We start from the raw sequence: 20,143 nt of genomic DNA on the forward strand, positions 1-20,143 counted from the left end.
TTCACATATCCCAGAAAAGCCTGACTCCAAGGACTTTCCCCCAGCTCCATGCACTGACCATGCTGCCTTTGAAAAACAAATTCTGATCAAAGCATTTTGAAATTCTTTGAAAGGTCAAGGGAGAAGTTTACACCAGAGTGGGCCTGGACAACAGGTAAGGACATAGATGCAAAGAAAGTGATTTGGTGGTTTGGTGACTGCTGCCTTGAGCCAAACCAGTCACCCAAACCAGTTGGCCTGGAATGATGGCAAGCATCCCAGCCACCTAATGTGGGGGGGGGGGGGAGTAGGGGGACAGGGGGAGATCATGGACCACAGAACACGGTTTTACTTCAAAGTCAAGGGGACAGACAACAGCTGCCAGCCACCCTGGAGTCAAGGTCACAAGAGAGACAACAAACAAATTCACACACATAGGCATGTATGCAAGACCCCACTGACTCCATCACACCCCTTTACCCTGTAATCCTAACACTAGCTGAGGAGTCTTTAAAAAAAAAAAACAAAAAAACAAAAAAAAAAACGAATGCACATATGATCAATTCTTCCCTCTCCCTCTCCCTCTCCTCTCTATAACACACAAACACACACAGGAACACACACTTACCCAAGGAGCCAGCTGAGTGACAGAGAAGTCCTGAAACAGTGAGGAGTTGAGTGAAGCTGAATGATGGGCCCGTCATTGTGGAGCAAGGCCCAAGGCAGACTGGCCGGGAACACAGGCTTGAGGCAGGCTGAGATTTGTCACGCCTCCACGCTGCCCTCGCCTGGCCTGTTTGGCATTTGTGGTGGGAGTCAACCAATCCTGGCTTTGATGTTGCTTCTGCCCCAGATGCCAGGCTTTCAGGGGCTAGTCCTGAGCTCCAGGGAGCAGGGACAGGTCAGCAGCCCTTCTCTAGCTCCTCACTGATGCTTCTATAGGGCAGGACACAGAGACACAGTACCTTCTGCCCAGGGGAGAATATGTGTTTGGGAGCTTAGAGCACTGATCACCTCATACACCACTGGTAAAAAACAACACAGTCTGTCAGCCAGGCGGCTTTTCATTTGCCTCAAGACTGCCTCATCAGTGCTGCTCTGGCATGTATCAGAGTCACACTCTACAGAGGGTGTCCAAGGAGACTCTGCCCTCCTCTGCTTCAGAGAAGGCCAACTGGCTCAGGGTTTGCTATGCCTGGCAAGGTGTTGTCAATAAAGTCACACTCAAAATCACAAAACACAAACCCTAGATCTCACACACACACACACACACACACACACACACACACACACACACACACACGCATGCACGCATCATTCCAAAGACCATGAGTGTTGAACCCAGGACCTCATGCATGCTAAGCATGTAGTCTACCACTGAGCTACATCCCCAGCCTCAAACCTTTTTATAGGAATCTTGTCTACAAAATAATAAAGTGGCACATGTCAGATACACACTGAAATATGCTGCAAGATACTTTACTATGTATCCAAAGCATGTATCCAAAGCATGAACATACATAATATTCTAGAGCACTAAGAAAGACAAGGTTATTGACACTTTGCAAAAGCACTAATTTAAGCATTTTAGTGATGAAATTTACAACAAAAGTAGAAAACTTTTTCTACAAACAGCTGATATTAAATATTTTAGGATTTAGTCTCTGTGGCAAACAACTTTGCCATTATACACAAAAGCAGTAGTAGGCAATATATATAAAGATATGAGTGTGACCAAGTTCTGATAAAACTTAATAAAAAATAGGAGGCATGCTGGTTTTGGCCCCTGAGCTGTCGTCTGCTGACCCCAGCAGTATACCATCAAATGAAAGGACAGTGCCCATCCATCGGATGCGTCATTCACTAGGAACATGTAGAGAGGGCCAAGTGTGTAAACATACAATGACTAGACTTGATTTCCAGCCTCAGGAACATGCTGTTCAGTGTTAAAGAAACAGTACCAATCCTGGCATCAGGCAAACATGGCTTAGGTCATGGTCTTGCCACCTAACAGCTAGGTGCCCCTGAGGAAGACTGTATTCTCATCTTTTCCACCCTTAAAGTGGGTGTTACCCTTGAAGTGGGTGTTGTATAAGCTACTTTGCTACTCAGTCAAGAGGATTAGAGCCAGGGCTTTTGACATTTCTGGCACAGAGGCAGCTCTTTATCAGGTGCTGGATAACCTTTTCAGGGTGAAAGAGTGGATCATAGGGAGGGATGTCTGGAGAAATTTGCAGGAGGAAGAGATAGCTGACTGACAGAAAATGAAACGAGCAGTTAGAAAGGCTTCCTGGAAGAGGTGGCATTTGAGCTGAGTCTTAAAAGCAGAGATTTTTCTGGCACAAAGTGGGGAGGAGGGGGAGAGGGAAGGCTCCCACTCAGTTCCTCTGAGAACTATGTCTAAGATACCAGAGCCAGCACTGTTTAGAGGTCCAAGAGTTGCATCATCTCCCTGTTGTGATCATAGTCACTGTGATGGTTTGAGCAAGAATGGCCCCACAGACTCATCTGTTTGAATACTTGGTCCCCAGTTGCTGGATTGCTTTGGAAAGGCTTAGGAGGCCTGGCTTTGTTGGAGGAGATGTGTCACTGGGGGGGCAGGCTTTGAGGTTTCCCAACCAGGTGTGTGTTCTCAGCTTTGTTGCCACCATGCCTTCTTTTCAGCATCATAGATCTAACCCTTTGAAGCCATAAAACAAGTAAATGCTTTCTTCTATAAGTTGCCTTTGTCATGGTGTTTTGTCACAGGAACAGAAAAATAAGTAGCACAGCCCCATGTTGTCCCTCTTCTTCCTCCTCTTCCTCTTCCCTTTTTTCCCTATTCATTTATTTTTATTTTATTTTATTTTTTTTTTTTGGAGAGGTCTCATTCTACCCTAGGATTATAATTCTCCTGTCCCATGCTCCTGAGTACTGAGATTACAGGCATGTACCACCACATCTGGTCAGAACTTCATTTTCCTCCCCCAAGCATTATCTCACAAACCCTAGGAAGTTTTCCATTTTCACAGAAAAACCATTCTTTCTTTTTTTTTTTTTTAATACCATGTAGCATCTGACTTTAAAATAAATATCTTTTAAATCTTTTTAAAATACTTATTCGTTTTATTTTATGTGTGAATGTTTGCCTGCATGTTTTTATGCACACCATGCATGTGTGTGCTTGGTACCCTCAGAAGTAAGAAGGGGCATCGGAACTCCTAGAACTGGAATTATGGGTGTTTGTGAATCACCACATGGGTACCGGGGATAGGACCTAAGTCCTCTACAACTCTTAACTGTGCTCTTAACTGTGGTGCTGTCTCTTCAGCCTTCAACATTAACCAACTCAGCTGGCCTCATGTCACTCCTGTGAAAGTCAGTAAATGGCCCCCACAGTCATTGGGCCATAAGCAACTCTGAATTTCAATTTGTTCTTAATAATGGGCTTCGAGTGTGCATCCTGCATCTTTCTGTATGTGTCCTTCAGCTGCTCTTTTCTGTCTGTCTGTCTGTCTTACTCCACTTTGAACTTTAACCTGCTCTCTTAATCCTGTGTCATCCCAGACACCACCTTCCTGCCCACTCCCCTAGCTCCAACCAGCCAGGGACTTAGGATCCCTGGCAGGAAATTGCTGTTTGAATGTGGATGACACATATGCATATGAAAGGGCATCCAGCAGGTGAGCTCTGAGCTAGGCCCAGCTTCTCCACAGAGGTTGCACTTCCTGGATACAGATGCTCTGAAGGGCCCTGAATAGAGGGAGGTGCATCCCTCAGCCCTGGTATGAAGCCTTGTCCTTAGCTTCACTCCTATGCCTGGGCCCAGGCCCAGCTTACTACTGATGAGCTGCCTGCAAAATTTCATTCATAATCAATTTCTGAGCCATCCTGCTGCTGTCAACAGGTGTCACATTCACAGTGCTTTGTCTTAATTGTGGCTCTGGGATTTATCACCCAGGCCAGAAAACCTCTTCTGGGATATTGCCTCCCTGGGCACCATTCCAGAATTTGCAGTCCCTTTGCAGCACAGGGGCCTGTCCTTGCAGATCACAGCCAAAATGGATTCTGTCACAAAGTCTGCCTCCCCTGGCTCACCTACCACTGCTGCATAGATAGATATCTGTGGCCAAGCCAATTCTAGTACCTGACTCCAGGGACCCAGAGTTCTCATGTGAGGAAAAGGTGTCCATACTTGAACAAGATATGGTGGTGAACAACCATGTTCCTGTAACCCTGGTGCTCCAGAGACTGAGGAAGGAGAGTGTGAGCTCTGGATCAGCCTGGGCTACATAGTGAGACCGTATTTCAAAATTCAAGGAAAAGAGTCATTGAGATGGCTCAGAGAGTTAAGGCACTTGTATTGGGAGATATCATTCTGTAAACATGTTTCTCATATTGGTTAATGAATAAAGCACTGTTGGCCAATAGGAAAGCAAGATAGGCGGGACTAGGAGACAAGGAGAATGTGGGAAGCAGTAGGAAGGAGATTCAAGATGTAGGATGGGGAGGGCAGAATGTCAGCCCCTCTCTCCGGTAAGATAAGACCACGTGGAAACACTTAGATTAATAGAAATGGGTTAATATTTAAGACAGAGCTAGCCAATAAGAAATGCTAGTAACAGGCTAATATACTTGTCATCAACCTTGACCTGAATTTAGTCCCAGGGCACATGGTAGAAAGAAAGAACCAACTTCTGCAAGTCAACATTTGCTCTCTCAATACATGCCACACACAGGCACACACAGAATACTTTTCAGATGTCTACATGTTTGGGAGAAGAGTTCAGGATCCCACCAGTCATAGGGCACTTCAAATCTGTTGTCCCATCTCCAGACCTTCGTGGGTAGTGTAGTTGAAGAAGTTCACTGACAGAGACTGCCCCCTCCCCTTGACCAAATTTTAGTCATGCTTCACTGACTCCTCTTGACTAAGACTCCAGCTTGCACTTGGGCTCCTGCATCCATTCTTACAGATATAGCTACCCTACACCCACACCCACCCCCCAACTAATCAACCTAAAGGAATTTCTTGTTCTTGACATCAGCTCTAGTCCTCATTTCCACTCTTGACACTGAATGACTCTGGCCTGCTTTTGACAAAAATCTTGTGAGCTGGTTGTGCCAGAATCCCCCTGCCCTAGTACTTTTCCATCCATTCATCCAACTGGCTCCTTTAAGACCCCACTTTTCCTTGTACTGGAGTTGATCTAGACCTTTGTCTCCCATAGGGCTAGTCTTTACATCAATACCAACAGCCTTAAGTTCTACTAAATATTGCCTCCAGATCCAGTGCTTTTGTTGTCTTGGGATGGCTCTATTGAACATTCTACTAGAGTCCACAAACATTTATTCAATGCCTAGGCATGCCAAGCTTTGAACACTATAATAATGGTGATGCTGGGTTAGCACTTTTCACACATTTTGCCATTAGTGCTCTTAGCTAACCATCTCTATTTTGCAAAGGGGAAAATAAATGACTTTTGGTATTTAACTGTTAACAGGTCTGGGCTCCACAACTAGAACAAACTTGGAGATGGAGTTCATAAGGAATTTTACACATAGCTCTGTGAAGAGGTGGCCTCCCACAGCCACCTGAGCCAGGCTTCCTTGACCCCAGCCACTTGAACCCTTCCTGTTCTTCTCAATACTTCTGTGGAGCCAGCAGCCTCCCTTCACTCTGATCACTCCCTACCCATCTGGCTACCTCCCTCCCAGCAATTTTCTATCCATCCCCAGACTGTCTGGGAGTTGGGGCTTACAGGGAAGGTTGACATTTCCTTAAAGAGTTCACTATTCCACAGGCCACTGCAACCCCTGATAACTGGAGCATGTGGCTCTTCTTCTTGTGCAGAGGATTCTACCCCTGAGGAAGGGTGGAGCCACAATATGGAGAGGACCCCAGCCCAAGTGTCTCCTAGAGCTGAGTCATCCCCCCACCGGGGATGCTGAACTGTGATTAGAATTTCTTTTCTTTTTTCAAAATTTATTTATTTTGTATACAGTGTTCTGTCTGCATATATCCCTGCAGGCCAGAAGAGGGCACCAGATCTCATTACAGATGGTTGTTAGCCATCATGTGTTTGTTGGGAATTGAACTCAGAACCTCTGGAAAACCAGCTAGTATTCTTAACCACTAGGCCATTTCTCCAGCCCTGAATTTTTCTTTTCTTTAGACAGGGTCTATGTAGCCATGGCTGACCTGTCATTTACTAAGTTGGTCAGACTGGGGACATAGTGTACAGTACCACCCAGGGAACAAACACCTAAGGAAGCCAGAGATTGTATCTAAAAGTCTGTCTGGCCATTTACCAATAGTAGAAACCTATCTATATTTATTTTATTTTTAATTAGAGCATAATGTCATAGGTTTCCTATGATCATATTCTCACTCATATGCCATCATTCCTTGTTCTTATTTGGCCCTTTTCTCTCCATCCCTTCCCCCCACCACACACACACACACAAGCAATCCCCTTCTGTGTTCATGCCTGATTTTATATATATATATATATATATATATATATATATATATATATATATATTATCACACAAGAAAACACGAATGTATTCTTCCCCCCCCCTCATTAATTTCTCTTGTTTACCTTTCTCCCACTCTCTTTAGATTCCTTTCTCCCCTGTCTTTGCAATGAAACTTTATGATTGTTTATGGATTACTCATTTTGGATGTCTTTATGACTCTACAGTCATAGTCAGGGCGCAATCAGATGTGCTGGCTGGTTGGCTTTCTCAAACACATTTACCCTCTCTAGGCTTCTCTTCAGAGTGGGCAGAGTCTTCAAGTCACTTTAAAATCTACCAAAGTAGTAACAAAAAGGAGACAGGAGTTTGAACAGATTATAGAGTGAACATGGCCAAGCACTGCTTGAGGAGAATTGAGGTGGTTGGTGGATTCACTGTTGAGCTGTGAACTGATATATCCCCGATCCTCATAGAAGTCCCTAGAAGTCCAAAGCCGACATGCTAAAGGTTAGATTCTCCTGTGTCCTTCCTCACTTGACTCATGGGCAGCTGGATGCCATCTTGCTGTGTCCTTCCATGCCTCTCCCCTGGGCCTGTGTCCGTGGTCTCTCTTAGTACGACCAAGTCTCCGTCTTTAATAAGGTCACTGGTTAGAGTGGATTAGGGCTCACCCTAAGGCTTTTTTTTTTTCTCAATTGCTTCTTTAAAGACCCCCATACCCTCAACAGTCCCATTCTGATGTACTGGGAGGAGGGGCATAAGGAATCTGGACGGGGCATCATTCAGTCCACAGCAGTGAACTGAATACTGGTGGCCTCTGAGTGGTTCTTTTCACAATTCCTTTTAAATTGTTGAAATTAGTTATAATAATAGAGAAATTTTAAAATTTTAAGAAAACAACTTAGAACTATAAGAGAAAGATTGAGGCAGGTCAGCCCTGCATCTCTGTTGACCAATTAGGGGCCCTGGGGCTACACAGAGCTTAGGTGTCAATGCTTTGAGGAGTTTGCAGCCACTCATCACCAGGACAAGACACCTTCCCACCCTGACACATGCCATGAAGAAACTTTGAGAGGAGCTGCAAGGAAGAACAGAGCTACCTCCTGGTTGACATTATTTTACCCAAGCCACATATCAACAGTGCCTCCTTTGCCCCAAGAATGAAAGAGAACAAGCCCACCCCCCTTTCCTCCCACAAGGGAATTGTTTGGGATCTTATCTAAAGGAAGGCATCTGCTTCTTTGAGTTCATGCTCTAATTTGACCAAATGGCCTGTGGTGGATGGAGAGGGAGGAGGAGACAATGTTATTAGGAGACCAGGGAACATCAAGAAGCCTCCTCATGCTGGCTGTGCCTTGGCTGGGAATTCAATTACAACAGCCAGCATCAATCAGCGGGCACTATTAAATCTTCTGCTCAACTTGACAGGGAAGGCCAAGTTTGTGGAATTGTTCAGGAAATCTGGCCACAAGTCAGCTGCCCTGGGCCTGTGAGGTGCAGGATGAATTATTTCCAACATCTGCTGACAGCTGTGGAATGCCATCATTTTTCCACATTGACACTATGGAAACTTGAAATACAAAACTACATGGATCGCTTAACCCCTTCCCCTAAATGCCCTTTCCATAGGAACCTGCCATGTAACTTGTCTGGGGTTCCACAAGTAGGAAAGAGAAAAGCTAGATTCCTGAGAGCCCTTAGCTGCCAAAAGCAGAGACAGGCATCTGGCCAACTCACATGAATCCCTGTATTCCAGAAATTGAGGAACACAGGGTTGCCCTTTGGATTCCATTGAGGAACAAAGCTTCAATGGAACAAATTGCCAAGATAAAACCTGAGGCTTTCTGTAACCTTCTAATTGCAGCCTCAGCTTTCTTCACTATGTGACATCATGTCTAACCCACTTAGCTCATTTACACACATATCCAAAAGATTATTCTGTGTTGATACATTAAATTCCACTTTATTAAAAAAATGTATTTGGCCAGGTGGTAGTGGTGAACACCTTTAATCCCAGCACTTGGGAGGCAGAGACAGGAGGATCTCTGTGAGTTCAAGGCCATCCTGGTCTACAGAGTTTGTTCCAGGACAGGCTCCAAAGCTACACAGAGAAACCCTGTCTCAAAAAAAAACAAAACAAAACAAATCTCCCAAACTTTCTTTTAATAATCTTATACTTCCTATTTCATATTTAAAATATATTTATATTTGTATTTTACTTTTTCTCAGATGACAACTTTTTCTTTTTACTAATTTTGTTAGCCTACAAAATAATTATGTGTGCATGTGTGTGTGTGTTTGTGTGTGTGTATATATATATATGTGTGTGTGTGTGTGTGTGTATACATACATATATATATATATATATATATATATATATATGAAATTTGTCATACTCATATGTGCCTCCTATGAGCAGTCTTTCCCCCCATATTACTTTTGTTGGTCTCTCTTCTCCCAAATAGCCTTCCTGCATATTCTTGTGTGTGAGTGTGTGTGTGTGTGAGAGAGAGAGAGAGAACAGAAGACATATTTTTGTGCCTTAAAACAGGAAACAGAAATCTTCCTATAAACTTAGTCAGAGCCCATGGCTAGGAAGGCACAGGCTCTTCTGGGAAGTCTTGTACTGTTAGTTATTTTGTACTGTTGTTCTGTGGCAAATGCCTTTGAATGTTTATGTTTGTTTCCATACATTTGGAGAAACTGCCTTTTGTAGCAATTAATGCAGACACTCAAAACTGTTCAAAGTGCTGAGATTAAGTAACTATAAGCATACAGCCATAAATGAGCTATTTGCACACACACACACACCAAGGCTCAGGGGAAAACATGGCAGAGGGGGGCAGAAACCATGTAAGAGCTGGTGGGGGCGTGCTATGAAATTAACATGGCTGCTGAACTCATAAACTCCCTGTAGCCATGAGTACCTGCACAAAATCAAACTGCATGTAAGTACAGACTCTGCATATGAGAGAAATATTACATTTTGTCTTTCTTCCTTATTACTCTTTCTTGTTCCCCTCTCTATTTAGGCCATTTCATCCTTCCATATAGGTCCTTTCCTATTGTCATATGGAAACATACATGTTAATGTTTTTATAATTGTATGCAATATAATTATAAACACGTATTATCTTTGTGTTTGTGAATAGTGTCTAGAGTCCTTCTATGAGAAAAATGTGATAATTGTCTGAATCTATTTTGTCCAACATGATGGCCTCCAGTTGCAGACACCTTCCTGAAAATGTTGTTCTTTACAGCTGAAGAGAACCCCATTTTGTTTACATGCCACATTTCCCATTGTGTTTACATGACACATTTTCCTTACCCTTTTATCTGTTGATGGACATCTGGCCAGCTTCCATATCTTGGTTTCTATGACTAGCACTATAATCAACATGGATCTCTGGGAATATCTGAAAAAATGCTGATGTGGAGTCCTCTTGTGTATGTGCCCAGGAAAGCACAACTAGGCTATACAGTGGCTCTCTCTCCAGTTTTCTGAGAACTCCACATGGACTTCCTAGTGGCATCGCTAGTTTTGCATTCCCACCAGCAGTGTGCAGGGCTCCTCTCCTACCCCACCCTTGACAGCACTCACTGTTGCTTGCTTCCTTTTATTTTCCTTTCTGGCTTTTTGAGGTAAGGCCTCAGTCTGCAGCCCAAGTTAAACTTAAACTCATTTTGGTGCTGCAGCCTCAGCCTCCCTAGTGCTGGATTTACAGGGGCAGGCACTGTGCCCAGCTTGTTATCTTATTAGCCATTCTAACTGGGATTTATAAAAAAAAAAAAATCAGTGTAGCTTTGATTTGCATGGCCCTGATGGCTAAGGATGTTGTACACTTTTCCCATACGTTTCTTGACCCTTCTTGTTTCTTGTTGGAACTGTCCATTCATTCCTTCACAGGGTCTGACTCTCTTTGAGCCATCTCAGGGTTCTACTTCTGCTTGCTACAGACATTCCACCAGTGAGGGAGGATGTCACCCAAACCTAAACCAATGTGACGTCTAGACTCTGGAGTCTTCATCCCTCCAAATACTAACTCTCCAAGTTGAGAATTTGTTTTCTGTCTCACCACAGAGAATGTGGAAGCTTCTAGAAACCATCTTGAAGTTTATCCCCAATAAAACTGATCTTGGAAAATAAGTTGTCACTGTTTGAACACAGAGCGGCCAGTTTTAACCTCTCCTGACAATGAGTTCCTGCAAACCCCTCAGATAAGGCACTGGAGTGAAATACGGTCACGGCAAGAAGAGAGCTCCAGTTAAGTAGGCAGGTTTCTGTAAGCTGTTTTCACCCACTCCCTGCCTTCCTGTGTCACTGCAAAGCTCTACATGCTGCTTGAAGCTAAGAAGATATCCCTGACACATCAGTCCCAGAGGGGAGTCCCTGAAGCAAGAGGACAGCTGCTGGGGGTTTTCCCAGTCTTCAGAGAGGGCTGGAGAGTGGGGGTGGGGACAGGGCTGGAGCAGAGGCGGGTCCAGGGAGGCATTCATGCTTTGCTTCTCTCCTTCCTCTTTTCAGTTCACTGTGAGACGACACCAGCCACGGGCTTCCTCTCAGCTGTCCGCAGCTCCAAAAGCAAGCATCTCCCCCATGTTTTCATTGGTTGCCATGGGGACATTGGTTTGAATGGAAAGATGCTTGGGGTTCAGAGATAGAAGAGTGTCCGGTTTATTTTTAAAGACACCAAGGAAGCCATTTGCCAGGGAAGGAGTTCTTACCCAGTAGCCCAGCATCTCCCTTCTTTAGGGCCTGCTCGACAAACAACATGGTAGAAAATGGAAATTCATGCTTTAATTCACTAAGTGTGTTAAGCAAAAAGTTATTCAGGCCTTTGGGTTTACTGTGAGGTAACCTTTTTATGTATGTCTACACACAGTACACACAGTGAGAGTTTGGAAACAAGATCAAGAATGTTTGTATTTCCCCAGGTTATATGACAGGCACCATTCACAGCACTGTAATGTTCATAATGAGCCTCCCCAACCTCGAGGATGTATCATGAGCTAGGTACTTTAGTGTGGTGCATGGCCATTTGCCTAAGGTCACAAAACTATGAGAAATATAAAGTTTGACCCCAAGGAGCACAATGCTCAAAGTGCTACTCCCAATGCCACTGAAATTGTCTCTGTGATGATTTGTAAAAAAAAGTTTGGTCCCCAAGACTTGGTTTGTAACTATCCCAGCTCCTTGTCTTCCTGGGGACCCCAGTAGCATTGAAATCTAATGTCCCATGTGGTGACCAGTTCAGGAAAGCACCTTGCATGGACTTTGAGTTTCATTGTCATCATTGATCCACCAGATAACACACTGATTGTGCCCACATACCTGTCTGCTGTGTTTAATGTGCTAGCATTTAAACAAAGCTTGAGATAAACATGGCACACTTAATGGCCCCATCAGTATCTAGACCTGAGCTTTGGTGCTTGTACCTTAAGTGGGAAAGGGGGCATTGTGGGTTCAACTAAGATATTTGAAGGGAGGAGACAATACTGGGTTAACTGGGAGGTCCCTAAATATAATCACAAGTGTCCAAGTTAGAGTGCTTGCCTAACATGTGCAAGCTCCTGGGTTCACACTCTGGTGCCACAAATAAACACAAGTGACTGACAAAACAGATCTGAGAAGGCGGGCCATGTGAAGTGAGATGTAGCATGGCTGCATATGCACACAGGAAAGAAGGCTGGGAACCAAAGAACCTGAGAAATGCAACTTCCATCTAAAAAATGGGAGGGGACTAAGTCTTCCATGACCCTTGACCTCCCCCAGTGGAAATTATAGACTGTGGGCCTCTAAAACTGTAAGAAAATAGGGGTGCCCTATGCCAGTGTCAGATGTGATCCATGTCCACAGGAAGCTAATGAAGCAACTCTGCTGTGAGCTGGAATGGTGGTTTTCAAAGTGTGGACCACAGGCCTGCAGCCTAGCAGCATCAGAGACACCACAGTGACACATGCTTGGGCCCATTCTAGAACCTCAGAAACCAAAACCTCCTGAGGTGGGTTGCAAGGATTTGGACTTTAGCAGGCGCTCACTGTCTCTGATGCTGGCTATAGTGCAGTGGTTAGCCACGGGTAAACCTTTTCTGATCATCAGAAGAACTTGAAATGCTGCCCATGCCTGATCCACAGCCTACAAATTTGGGCTTCATTGGTCTGTTCAGCTTAGATGCTGTCCCTCTGTCACGCTACTTAAGTGGTTCTAGCTGGGCTGAGAACCCGTACTGTGTTATGACAGACTGGGTTACTGCTGTGGAGTGCTCCCTCCAGCGCTGTGCTTTGAGGATTACTGCTGTGAAGTACTCTCCAGCGCTGTTATGTTGGTTGCTGATGTCAAGTGCTCCCTCCAGACTCAGCTATGCAGAACTCTGGAAACCTAGAAAGCCATACTGGAGACTGAGAATGGAGGGAAAGGCAGAGGCCAAGCCAGCAGGGCTTCCGGTCCCAAGGCCAGAGTAGCTTAAAGAGATAGATATAGTTAGAAGACTGAAGCAGGTATAAGGCAGGTGGAGACTGGGTGAGTGGGGAAAAACTCTCCATACAGTGACATGACATCCTAAAAGGAGAGATTAGGACCACCAACTCAGCATTCCAAGAGACTTTTAAACATTTGCAATTAAAGCAATTTGACCCTCAATGCTCTGCTCTCTCCAGGGTCCAAAGTTTGAAGGCAGTAACCAGCAGGCCAACTAGGACAAGTTCTCAGAGATGATTGATAGAAATTCCCTGTGGGTAGGGTAAACGTCTGTGTGTGTTACAACACACTTGCTGGCTCTCATTAAAATTTAGTTGAATGAATCAATACTCCCAGACTATCCCATTTAAGAGAAGAGGAAATTGAGGCCACCCCAGTGAAGTGAACTTCATCACCATCCAGTTCAGAGCCATGACAGTTAGAGCTCAAACCCAGGACCTCTTACTGTGAGGGATGCTTCAAAGAGCAAGTACTTCCATAGCTGACAGAGCCTCTGTAGCAGACTGGTTGGGGCCACTGGTAACAGTCTCGGGCAGTATTCATGAGCCTTGGGAACATGTACGGAAGGCCTGACACAAGCTTCTTATGTGTCACATGGAAGCCAGAAGCTCTCTGTCTCCAAAGAAACTGTGCTGCTTCTGTGTGGCATGCATCTGAGGAAGGCAGCCCTGGGTATCCTGAAAGGCAGTACAGAGAGGTGGAGGGGGTGACTAAAGGGAGAGCCTTCCACCTCCCTCATCACTTCCATTTTCATGGAGTTGGGGAGTGGAGAGGCCCTTGCTTCTGTAGAGGCTTTCGATAGGGGTGGCAGATGCCTGAGACCCCACCCCCAGAGAGCCCTGTAAGTTAAGAACCTTCTCTGATGTTATTATCCAGGGGAAATATGAGGAACTAAATAAGAGGAGACGGCTTGCAAGGGCATTATGGGACATTAAACAAGAGCTGATCGGCATCAGACACAAATAAATGACCCATGATCTGGTGCCAAGACTCTGGATGGTCCCCAAATGGTGGTCTGGCTAGCTTCCAGTCAGCAGAGTGGGTAGCTGAACATCATATAGGCCACAAAATATAGCAACAGAGGATTCCAGCATCTGAGCTGGAGTGACCTCACTCTATTGCACTAGATTTGTGTCTTTTCCCTGATCTGGATTCTGACATGTGGGTCCACAAACACCCTGGAGAGTTCCTGTCTGCCTCCTTTCCTGCCTGGGAAATTCTCTATGAAGAGGAGCATGTGCGAGTACAGGCAGGGGGTAGGATGTCTCACAAGGCCTAAATAAGTTGTGGGAGTGCCTTGGTTACAGGAAGGTCCTATCCTCCAAAACACCCCGATTCAAGCACATCTCACGAGCACATCCTTTAGGTCTGATATTTTTAGCCTTCCACTAAAGTGGAAATACCAGAGAGATAAATCAGTGGCTGGGCAAGCCATGAACATGTTTATAAAGCAATGGTCAAGCTGAAGATGTGTGTTTGTGATCCTGTCACTTGGGAGACAAGATTAAGAAATATCGTGATAACTAGGGCCACTCCAACCTATGTAGCAAGTTCAAGGCCAAGAGGACAACACAACAAGATCAAAAGACAACAGCCCAAACCAGTATTCAATTGTTTGTTAAAACTTTGGACACTGACAACCTGAGGACAAAGTAGGAGGGAGTGGACAATGAAGAATATAGAGGAGAGTTTCCAGGGAAGGTGAAGGGGAGGTGCGGGCAGGGGGTTCGGGCAGCCTTGCTGTACTGAAGAGGCCACTTGCAGGCCAAAAGCAAACCTGGTCTACATTAATAAAAAGCCCTGGACTTAGATGTAGGATTCCAGTTCTCCGACAGCCAGCTGTGTGGCCTGGAGTATGTTGTTTAACCTCTCTGTGTCTCTGCATCTTCTTCAAAGAAACAAGAGCATTTCTCCACATCCCCCCAAGCTGTGTGTGGATATCGCATACATCTTACGGGAAAGATTACCTTTGGGCCTATGCCTTGTCCTCCTGTAAGTCACAACCATTGAGTTCTACCTATAAGTGGACACTAGCACCAAGTCAGTCTATAGACAAAAGCAGAACCCAGCCAGGGTCAGCTCAAACCATGCCAGATGAGATGACGCTTGGGTGACCCACAAAACATGAACTTCACTAATAAACACTTCTAGTTTTAAGTTTCAGATGGTATTACCCAGCAAATGGCTAAGGCAGTGCACTCCAGGCTCCCGGCATTTACTTATAACAGCAATTGTTCTGAGATGTGTCTATCACTTATCTGCTTTTGGAAGGAAGCACAATAGAGGGATTCAGTTCCTTGGTGTTAACTGGACCACCCGCGATCACTGTGATCAAGGTCACCATGATGAAAGACAGTTCCTCTGCTGCAGCAGCCAGTGTCATCCCCAGGGGCCATGTGTCTCATTCCTCTCGACCACTCTTTGTGGTTTCAAAATCACTCCCTAGCTCTTTACCACTTTTCTCCCCCATCCTCATACTTAGCCCAAGCAGCCTTGGACTTGACCTTCTCCCACTTTAGGTCACCAGAGTACTATAATCACAGGTATGTATCATCACACTCAGCTTGTTGTCATCAGACTTGCCATCTCCCTTTCAGGCTAGCTTCATGGTTTGCAGGGAAAGGCACCTGCCACTAAGCCTGGAGAACTAAGTTCCATCCCTGGACCTTTGGAGAGAACCAACTCCTATAAGTAGTTCTCTTGTCCTCTGACCATGTGCACCCCTTACCATTACACATTAATAAATAAAAATGAAAAAAAAAAAGACCTGCCTGATGTCACTGCATCTACCATAGACAGCGTGTGAGCCTAGAAGAAGGATAAGGATGCTTAAAGATAACAGACTGGGAGAAGAACCTGAGACAGTAGTGTGTCAAACACCTGAGCTCAGGAGCTGGGTTAGTCACAACCTTGGTATCTTTGTGCTTTCTGCTCCCTGCTTGGTTCTTCTCTGTGGCCCAGTGGAGGCTGCCAGGAAATGCACACATGATTCAGAGAACTGAGGCTGTTGCATGGTTCAGGAGCAGGGTCCTTCCTGTAGAGAAGGAAGGCTGCCCCCCACCCAACATGAGGGTGAGCGCTTCCTTCAGGGGGACCTTCCTCCACTGCAGACCTGAGAACTCAGTCTGTGCTTGCACACAGCCCCTAGAACACGGGCTGCATCCTACTGGCCTCCGAGGAACGCCGAAGCACTTTGCACACTGTCTGCACACAGCAGAGTCTCCTAAGACACAGTAGTCAAGAGAAACAATTTTCCTGGAAGCTCTTGCTTCAGCATCCATCCTCAGAATAGTAAGAATGTACAAAGATAAGACAGAGAACATCAGATCAAGTCAGATTCTAGGTGAATATTTGAGAGTTCTATCTGCTGACTCGGGGGACAGTTTCATTACAAGCCTTGAACTGATTTCAAAACCGTGCTTTGGGAAGCCATGGCAACTAAAAGAGGGGAACAAATGAAGTGACTCCCGCAGGGGACAGCAGATACTTGTGCTAGACTGGTAACAATGTCCCTAGTTGACCTCATCGTTTGGCCAAATGTCTGAAGCCCACATCCCCAATCATAAGACCCAGAGTTAGCAATGTATCCAGAGGGCCGGTGGGGCTAGGGGTGTCTCTCGGCTGTGGAGTGCTAGCACAGCATGTTCAAGGCCCTGGGTTCAATCCCTAGTACCGTGAGAAGGAAAAAGAAGTAAAGAGGATGGGAAAAGGAAAGGAGGGATGAAGTAAAAGGAAAGGGCAGGGCAGAGCCTGTGCATGGTAGGGAACTTAGCCCATGTTTTCCTGAGCCCCACACATTGATCCCATCGTATGCATGAAGGTGCTCCTTTCTTAGAGCTCTGCTTGGGGTGGGTTTTGGACAATGAGAGGCTCTGCCAATAGGTGGTTGGAATGGGAGGAAAGAGAGGTGGGAGACTTCCCTCCTCCCTGCTCTGGGTCCCTGTGTGCCACCGCTTATGCTTGGCAGCCCCTCCTTCAAGGCTTCAAGGCTCCTGGGATCCATTTTCCCACTTCCTTCCTCTGCCTTCTCAAGCACAGGATGGTAAAGTCCTTCTCGCAGTCACAAAGCCCTGTGTTCCCCCACATTGCAGGCGTCCTTGACCTGACTGCCTTGAAAGTAAGCCCTTCACTCCGTTTTTTTTTAACTTTGCACCATCTGAGCTGCATCTTGTCACTGTTGTGTCCCAACAAGTACAACCTTTAAAACCCTTCTCTAAGAGATGTCTACACTGTGGGTTCATCCTCTCCTAAGTAAGCAGTTCTCAGAAATTACTTTTCTCTCTAGCTTTATGAAGGCCTTAGTGACCTTGGTTTTTACATAACTTAAGTAATGTGGATTATTTCCCCAACCTACAGACGGGGAGTTTTTGGGTTTTTTTGTTTTATTTTGTTTTGTTCTTTACTCAACGAGTAGCTACTGAGCATCTACAGATCCAGCAGTGTTCTGACCCTGGAAATATTTATGCCCCCATGGTGCTTATCATGTATTCCCAACTGCTCCCAGAAGTCAGACTGCACATCAGAGGTGGAGCTAAAACCAGAGAAGTAAGTATCCCTAGTTCCTAAGTCCTCCACAGATTCCCAAAGAAATCTATAGCCCAGATATAACAAAGAAACAAATACCAGGTCAGACCAAATCAGCCACTGAGTCTCACATGTAACCCAGTCTTGAACACACTATCCTCCTGCCTCTGCTTCTCAAATGCAGTCATAGGAGGTGTCGCCACACTCAACTATCAAGCTTTCCAGTGGATAAGAAAAGAATGCTCCACAGACCAGACAAACTTGTGAGACACCTGCTGACACACACTCTTGGTGACACACCATCTGCTTTTTTTGCTTCCCTCCTCCCCCAGGATTCTCTTGGGCCCTCTCTTATATCTTCCCACTTCTTCTGTTTCTCACACTTTTATAATTAGCCTCACAGCAATCTCCCTGTCACTCTCTTAGGGCCTGCAGAGTTTGGCAGCACAGCTTGCCCATGAGCTGTTTTTATGAATGGAGAGAGGCTGGGGGTGGGTCCAGAGGAATGCCCTCCCTGTATTTCACAGGCAAAGACACAGAGGCAACTGCATGCTTAGAAAATAAGGCATGACTAGAGATGCCCTGGAGCAATGGCTGAGGTGAATGAGGGGGCTGTGAGGAGATAGGCAGCAAGCCTTGGGCTATCAGACTTCCTCAGAAAGGTTTGAAAAGGCTATACCAGTAACCCGATACTTCCCCTGTACCAAGTCAAGGAGAACAAAGACAACAGCCTGGTGCCTACAGCAAAGGTTGCCAGGCTAGCCTTCTCCAGCCCTGAACATCAGCACGACACATCTGGCTCCAGGCCTTTTGACCCTCTGGAAGCCCTCACCACTCCTAGTACCTCTATATGAGTTGTCAGAGCTGAAGAGAAGAAAGTCCAACAGGAGAGCAGTCAGGGCTGAGGATACAGAAGGCTAGTCCTGAGCCAGCAAGGGAGTTAGGAACTCCCTACTGAAGGGGCCAGGCAGAACCCCCAGCCCTTCACCAAGGTTGACAGAGAGACGTTTGCTGCCCATCATCTGAGGCCCCACTGGGAGGAGGTCAGAGATAGACTTACAGAAACACCTGGGACTCACTTCTCTAGAAATTGTACTTCTATCTCCCCAGTTTCCAATTTCCTGACCCAAACAAATCATGCAACAAACAGGAGAGATGGGGACACAGAAGTAACTGTTAGAGTCTGGCTTTGAGCAGCTGAGTAGCAATGGTTGGAACAAGGACAGAAGGGCCTTCAGAGACAAGCTCCGGTGAAGGAAACATCCTGGGTGACCATCTCTCCCAAGCCTTCCTCTGCTGAGAGTAAAATGTGAAAAATATCAGGACATACTGCTACACAATCTTGACCACCCCCACTCCCCCTTTCTGTCCCAGCTAGATGGAAGCTACGGTTATCAGTTACCTGCTGAGACTGGAAGAACACTGTTGATGAAAGTCGGCTGAGATACGATGGAGCGGAAGAAGAGTTGGAGATAAATTCCAAAAGTCATTGGAGTCAGGACAACCATGCTGGCCAGGTCTGGTGAATATCAAGTTAGTGCGCAAGGCTGCTGGGGGCTCTCCCAGCTCCGCTCTGTGCTGACTGCTGTCTGCCTCCTCCCTCTCTCCCGCCTCTCTCTCTCTCTCTCTCTCTCTCTCTCTCTCTCTCTCTCTCTCTCTCTCTCTCTCTCTCTCTCTCTCTCTCTCTCTCTCTCTCTCTCTGCTTGCCTCCCTCCCTCCCTCTCCTCTCCCCATGCCTTTATCAAGAAAGAATGCCAACCATTTCCCATTATACCTTCTCCGTACTATACAGGGTTATATTTATCTCAAGCACTGGGTCAAATGCCCACATTAAAATTAAGATGTCAGAATTTTCTTTTTTTGAATCTGAGGTCAGTGGCTATTGGAAAGATAATAAAGAGGCAACCATGTCTACAGTGTTTACATGCAGCCATCGTCAGGGGCAGACAGGTTTCTTACTCTCTTACCCACCATCATCTACATACATGAAACACAGGGGCTTGCCTTAGCACTAATCAAGTCTCCTGATGCAAACTGCCTTTCATCAGGACAAGCTGCTGGCCTTGGACAGTCTTACCAGAATGTAACAAATGCAAGTCGAGCTGGAACTTTCTGTTGGGGAACTTGCATTTCCAAACAGCTGTCACTATGAAAAGAACCTCCCAGCTCTGCCCAAAGCTGTAACCCTTTAACCTCATGCAAAGCCAAGCATATGAGAGCAGGTAAAGGACATAAAAGTGAACTATTAGCTATCAGAATGTACTCGGAGCAACAGCATTATCTACTTAATCTTGCTTAGACTAAATTTCTTCAAACAAAAATAATTAGCAGGGCTAGAGAGATGTCTCAGCAGCTATGAGCATGTGCACACAAAAGGGCCCAAGTTCAGTTCCAGCATCCATGCTAGATAGCTCACAACTTCCTATGACTCTAGCTCCAGGGATCATGTGCATATAGTCCCTGCCACACATACATGTGCACATACCCCCCACACACAAATGCATATGCCCCCCATGAATGTGCAACACACACACATACATACCTCACACACACACATGTGCACATACCCACACACACATGCATATGACCCCCACAAGCATGCACAAGCCCCCCACACATGTGTGCATCCCCATACTCATGTGCACGTACCACACACACAAGTGCACATATCCCACATACACAAGTGTACATAACCCCACA

At 45.7% G+C, this 20,143-nt stretch overlaps 1 protein-coding gene across 2 annotated transcripts in view; it reads right to left on the bottom strand.

The window, feature by feature from the left end:
• The window catches only part of Colq (collagen like tail subunit of asymmetric acetylcholinesterase), a 52,044-nt gene extending 33,013 nt beyond the window's left edge, over positions 1 to 19,031 (bottom strand). The window contains exon 1 of one of the 2 annotated variants that reach the window (XM_051177845.1): positions 18,846 to 19,031. In XM_051177845.1, coding sequence (XP_051033802.1) covers positions 18,846 to 18,951 — 106 coding nt within the window. In that variant the 5' untranslated portion in view covers positions 18,952 to 19,031. Of the gene's footprint in view, positions 1 to 607; positions 852 to 18,845 lie in introns of those variants that run through there. The other variant, XM_051177847.1, reaches the window with a different exon arrangement.
• Between the last annotated feature and the right edge of the window lie 1,112 nt (positions 19,032 to 20,143).

Source organism: Phodopus roborovskii, unplaced genomic scaffold, assembly GCF_943737965.1.
Source record: "Phodopus roborovskii unplaced genomic scaffold, PHOROB, whole genome shotgun sequence".
NCBI classification, from domain to species: Eukaryota; Metazoa; Chordata; class Mammalia; order Rodentia; family Cricetidae; genus Phodopus; species Phodopus roborovskii.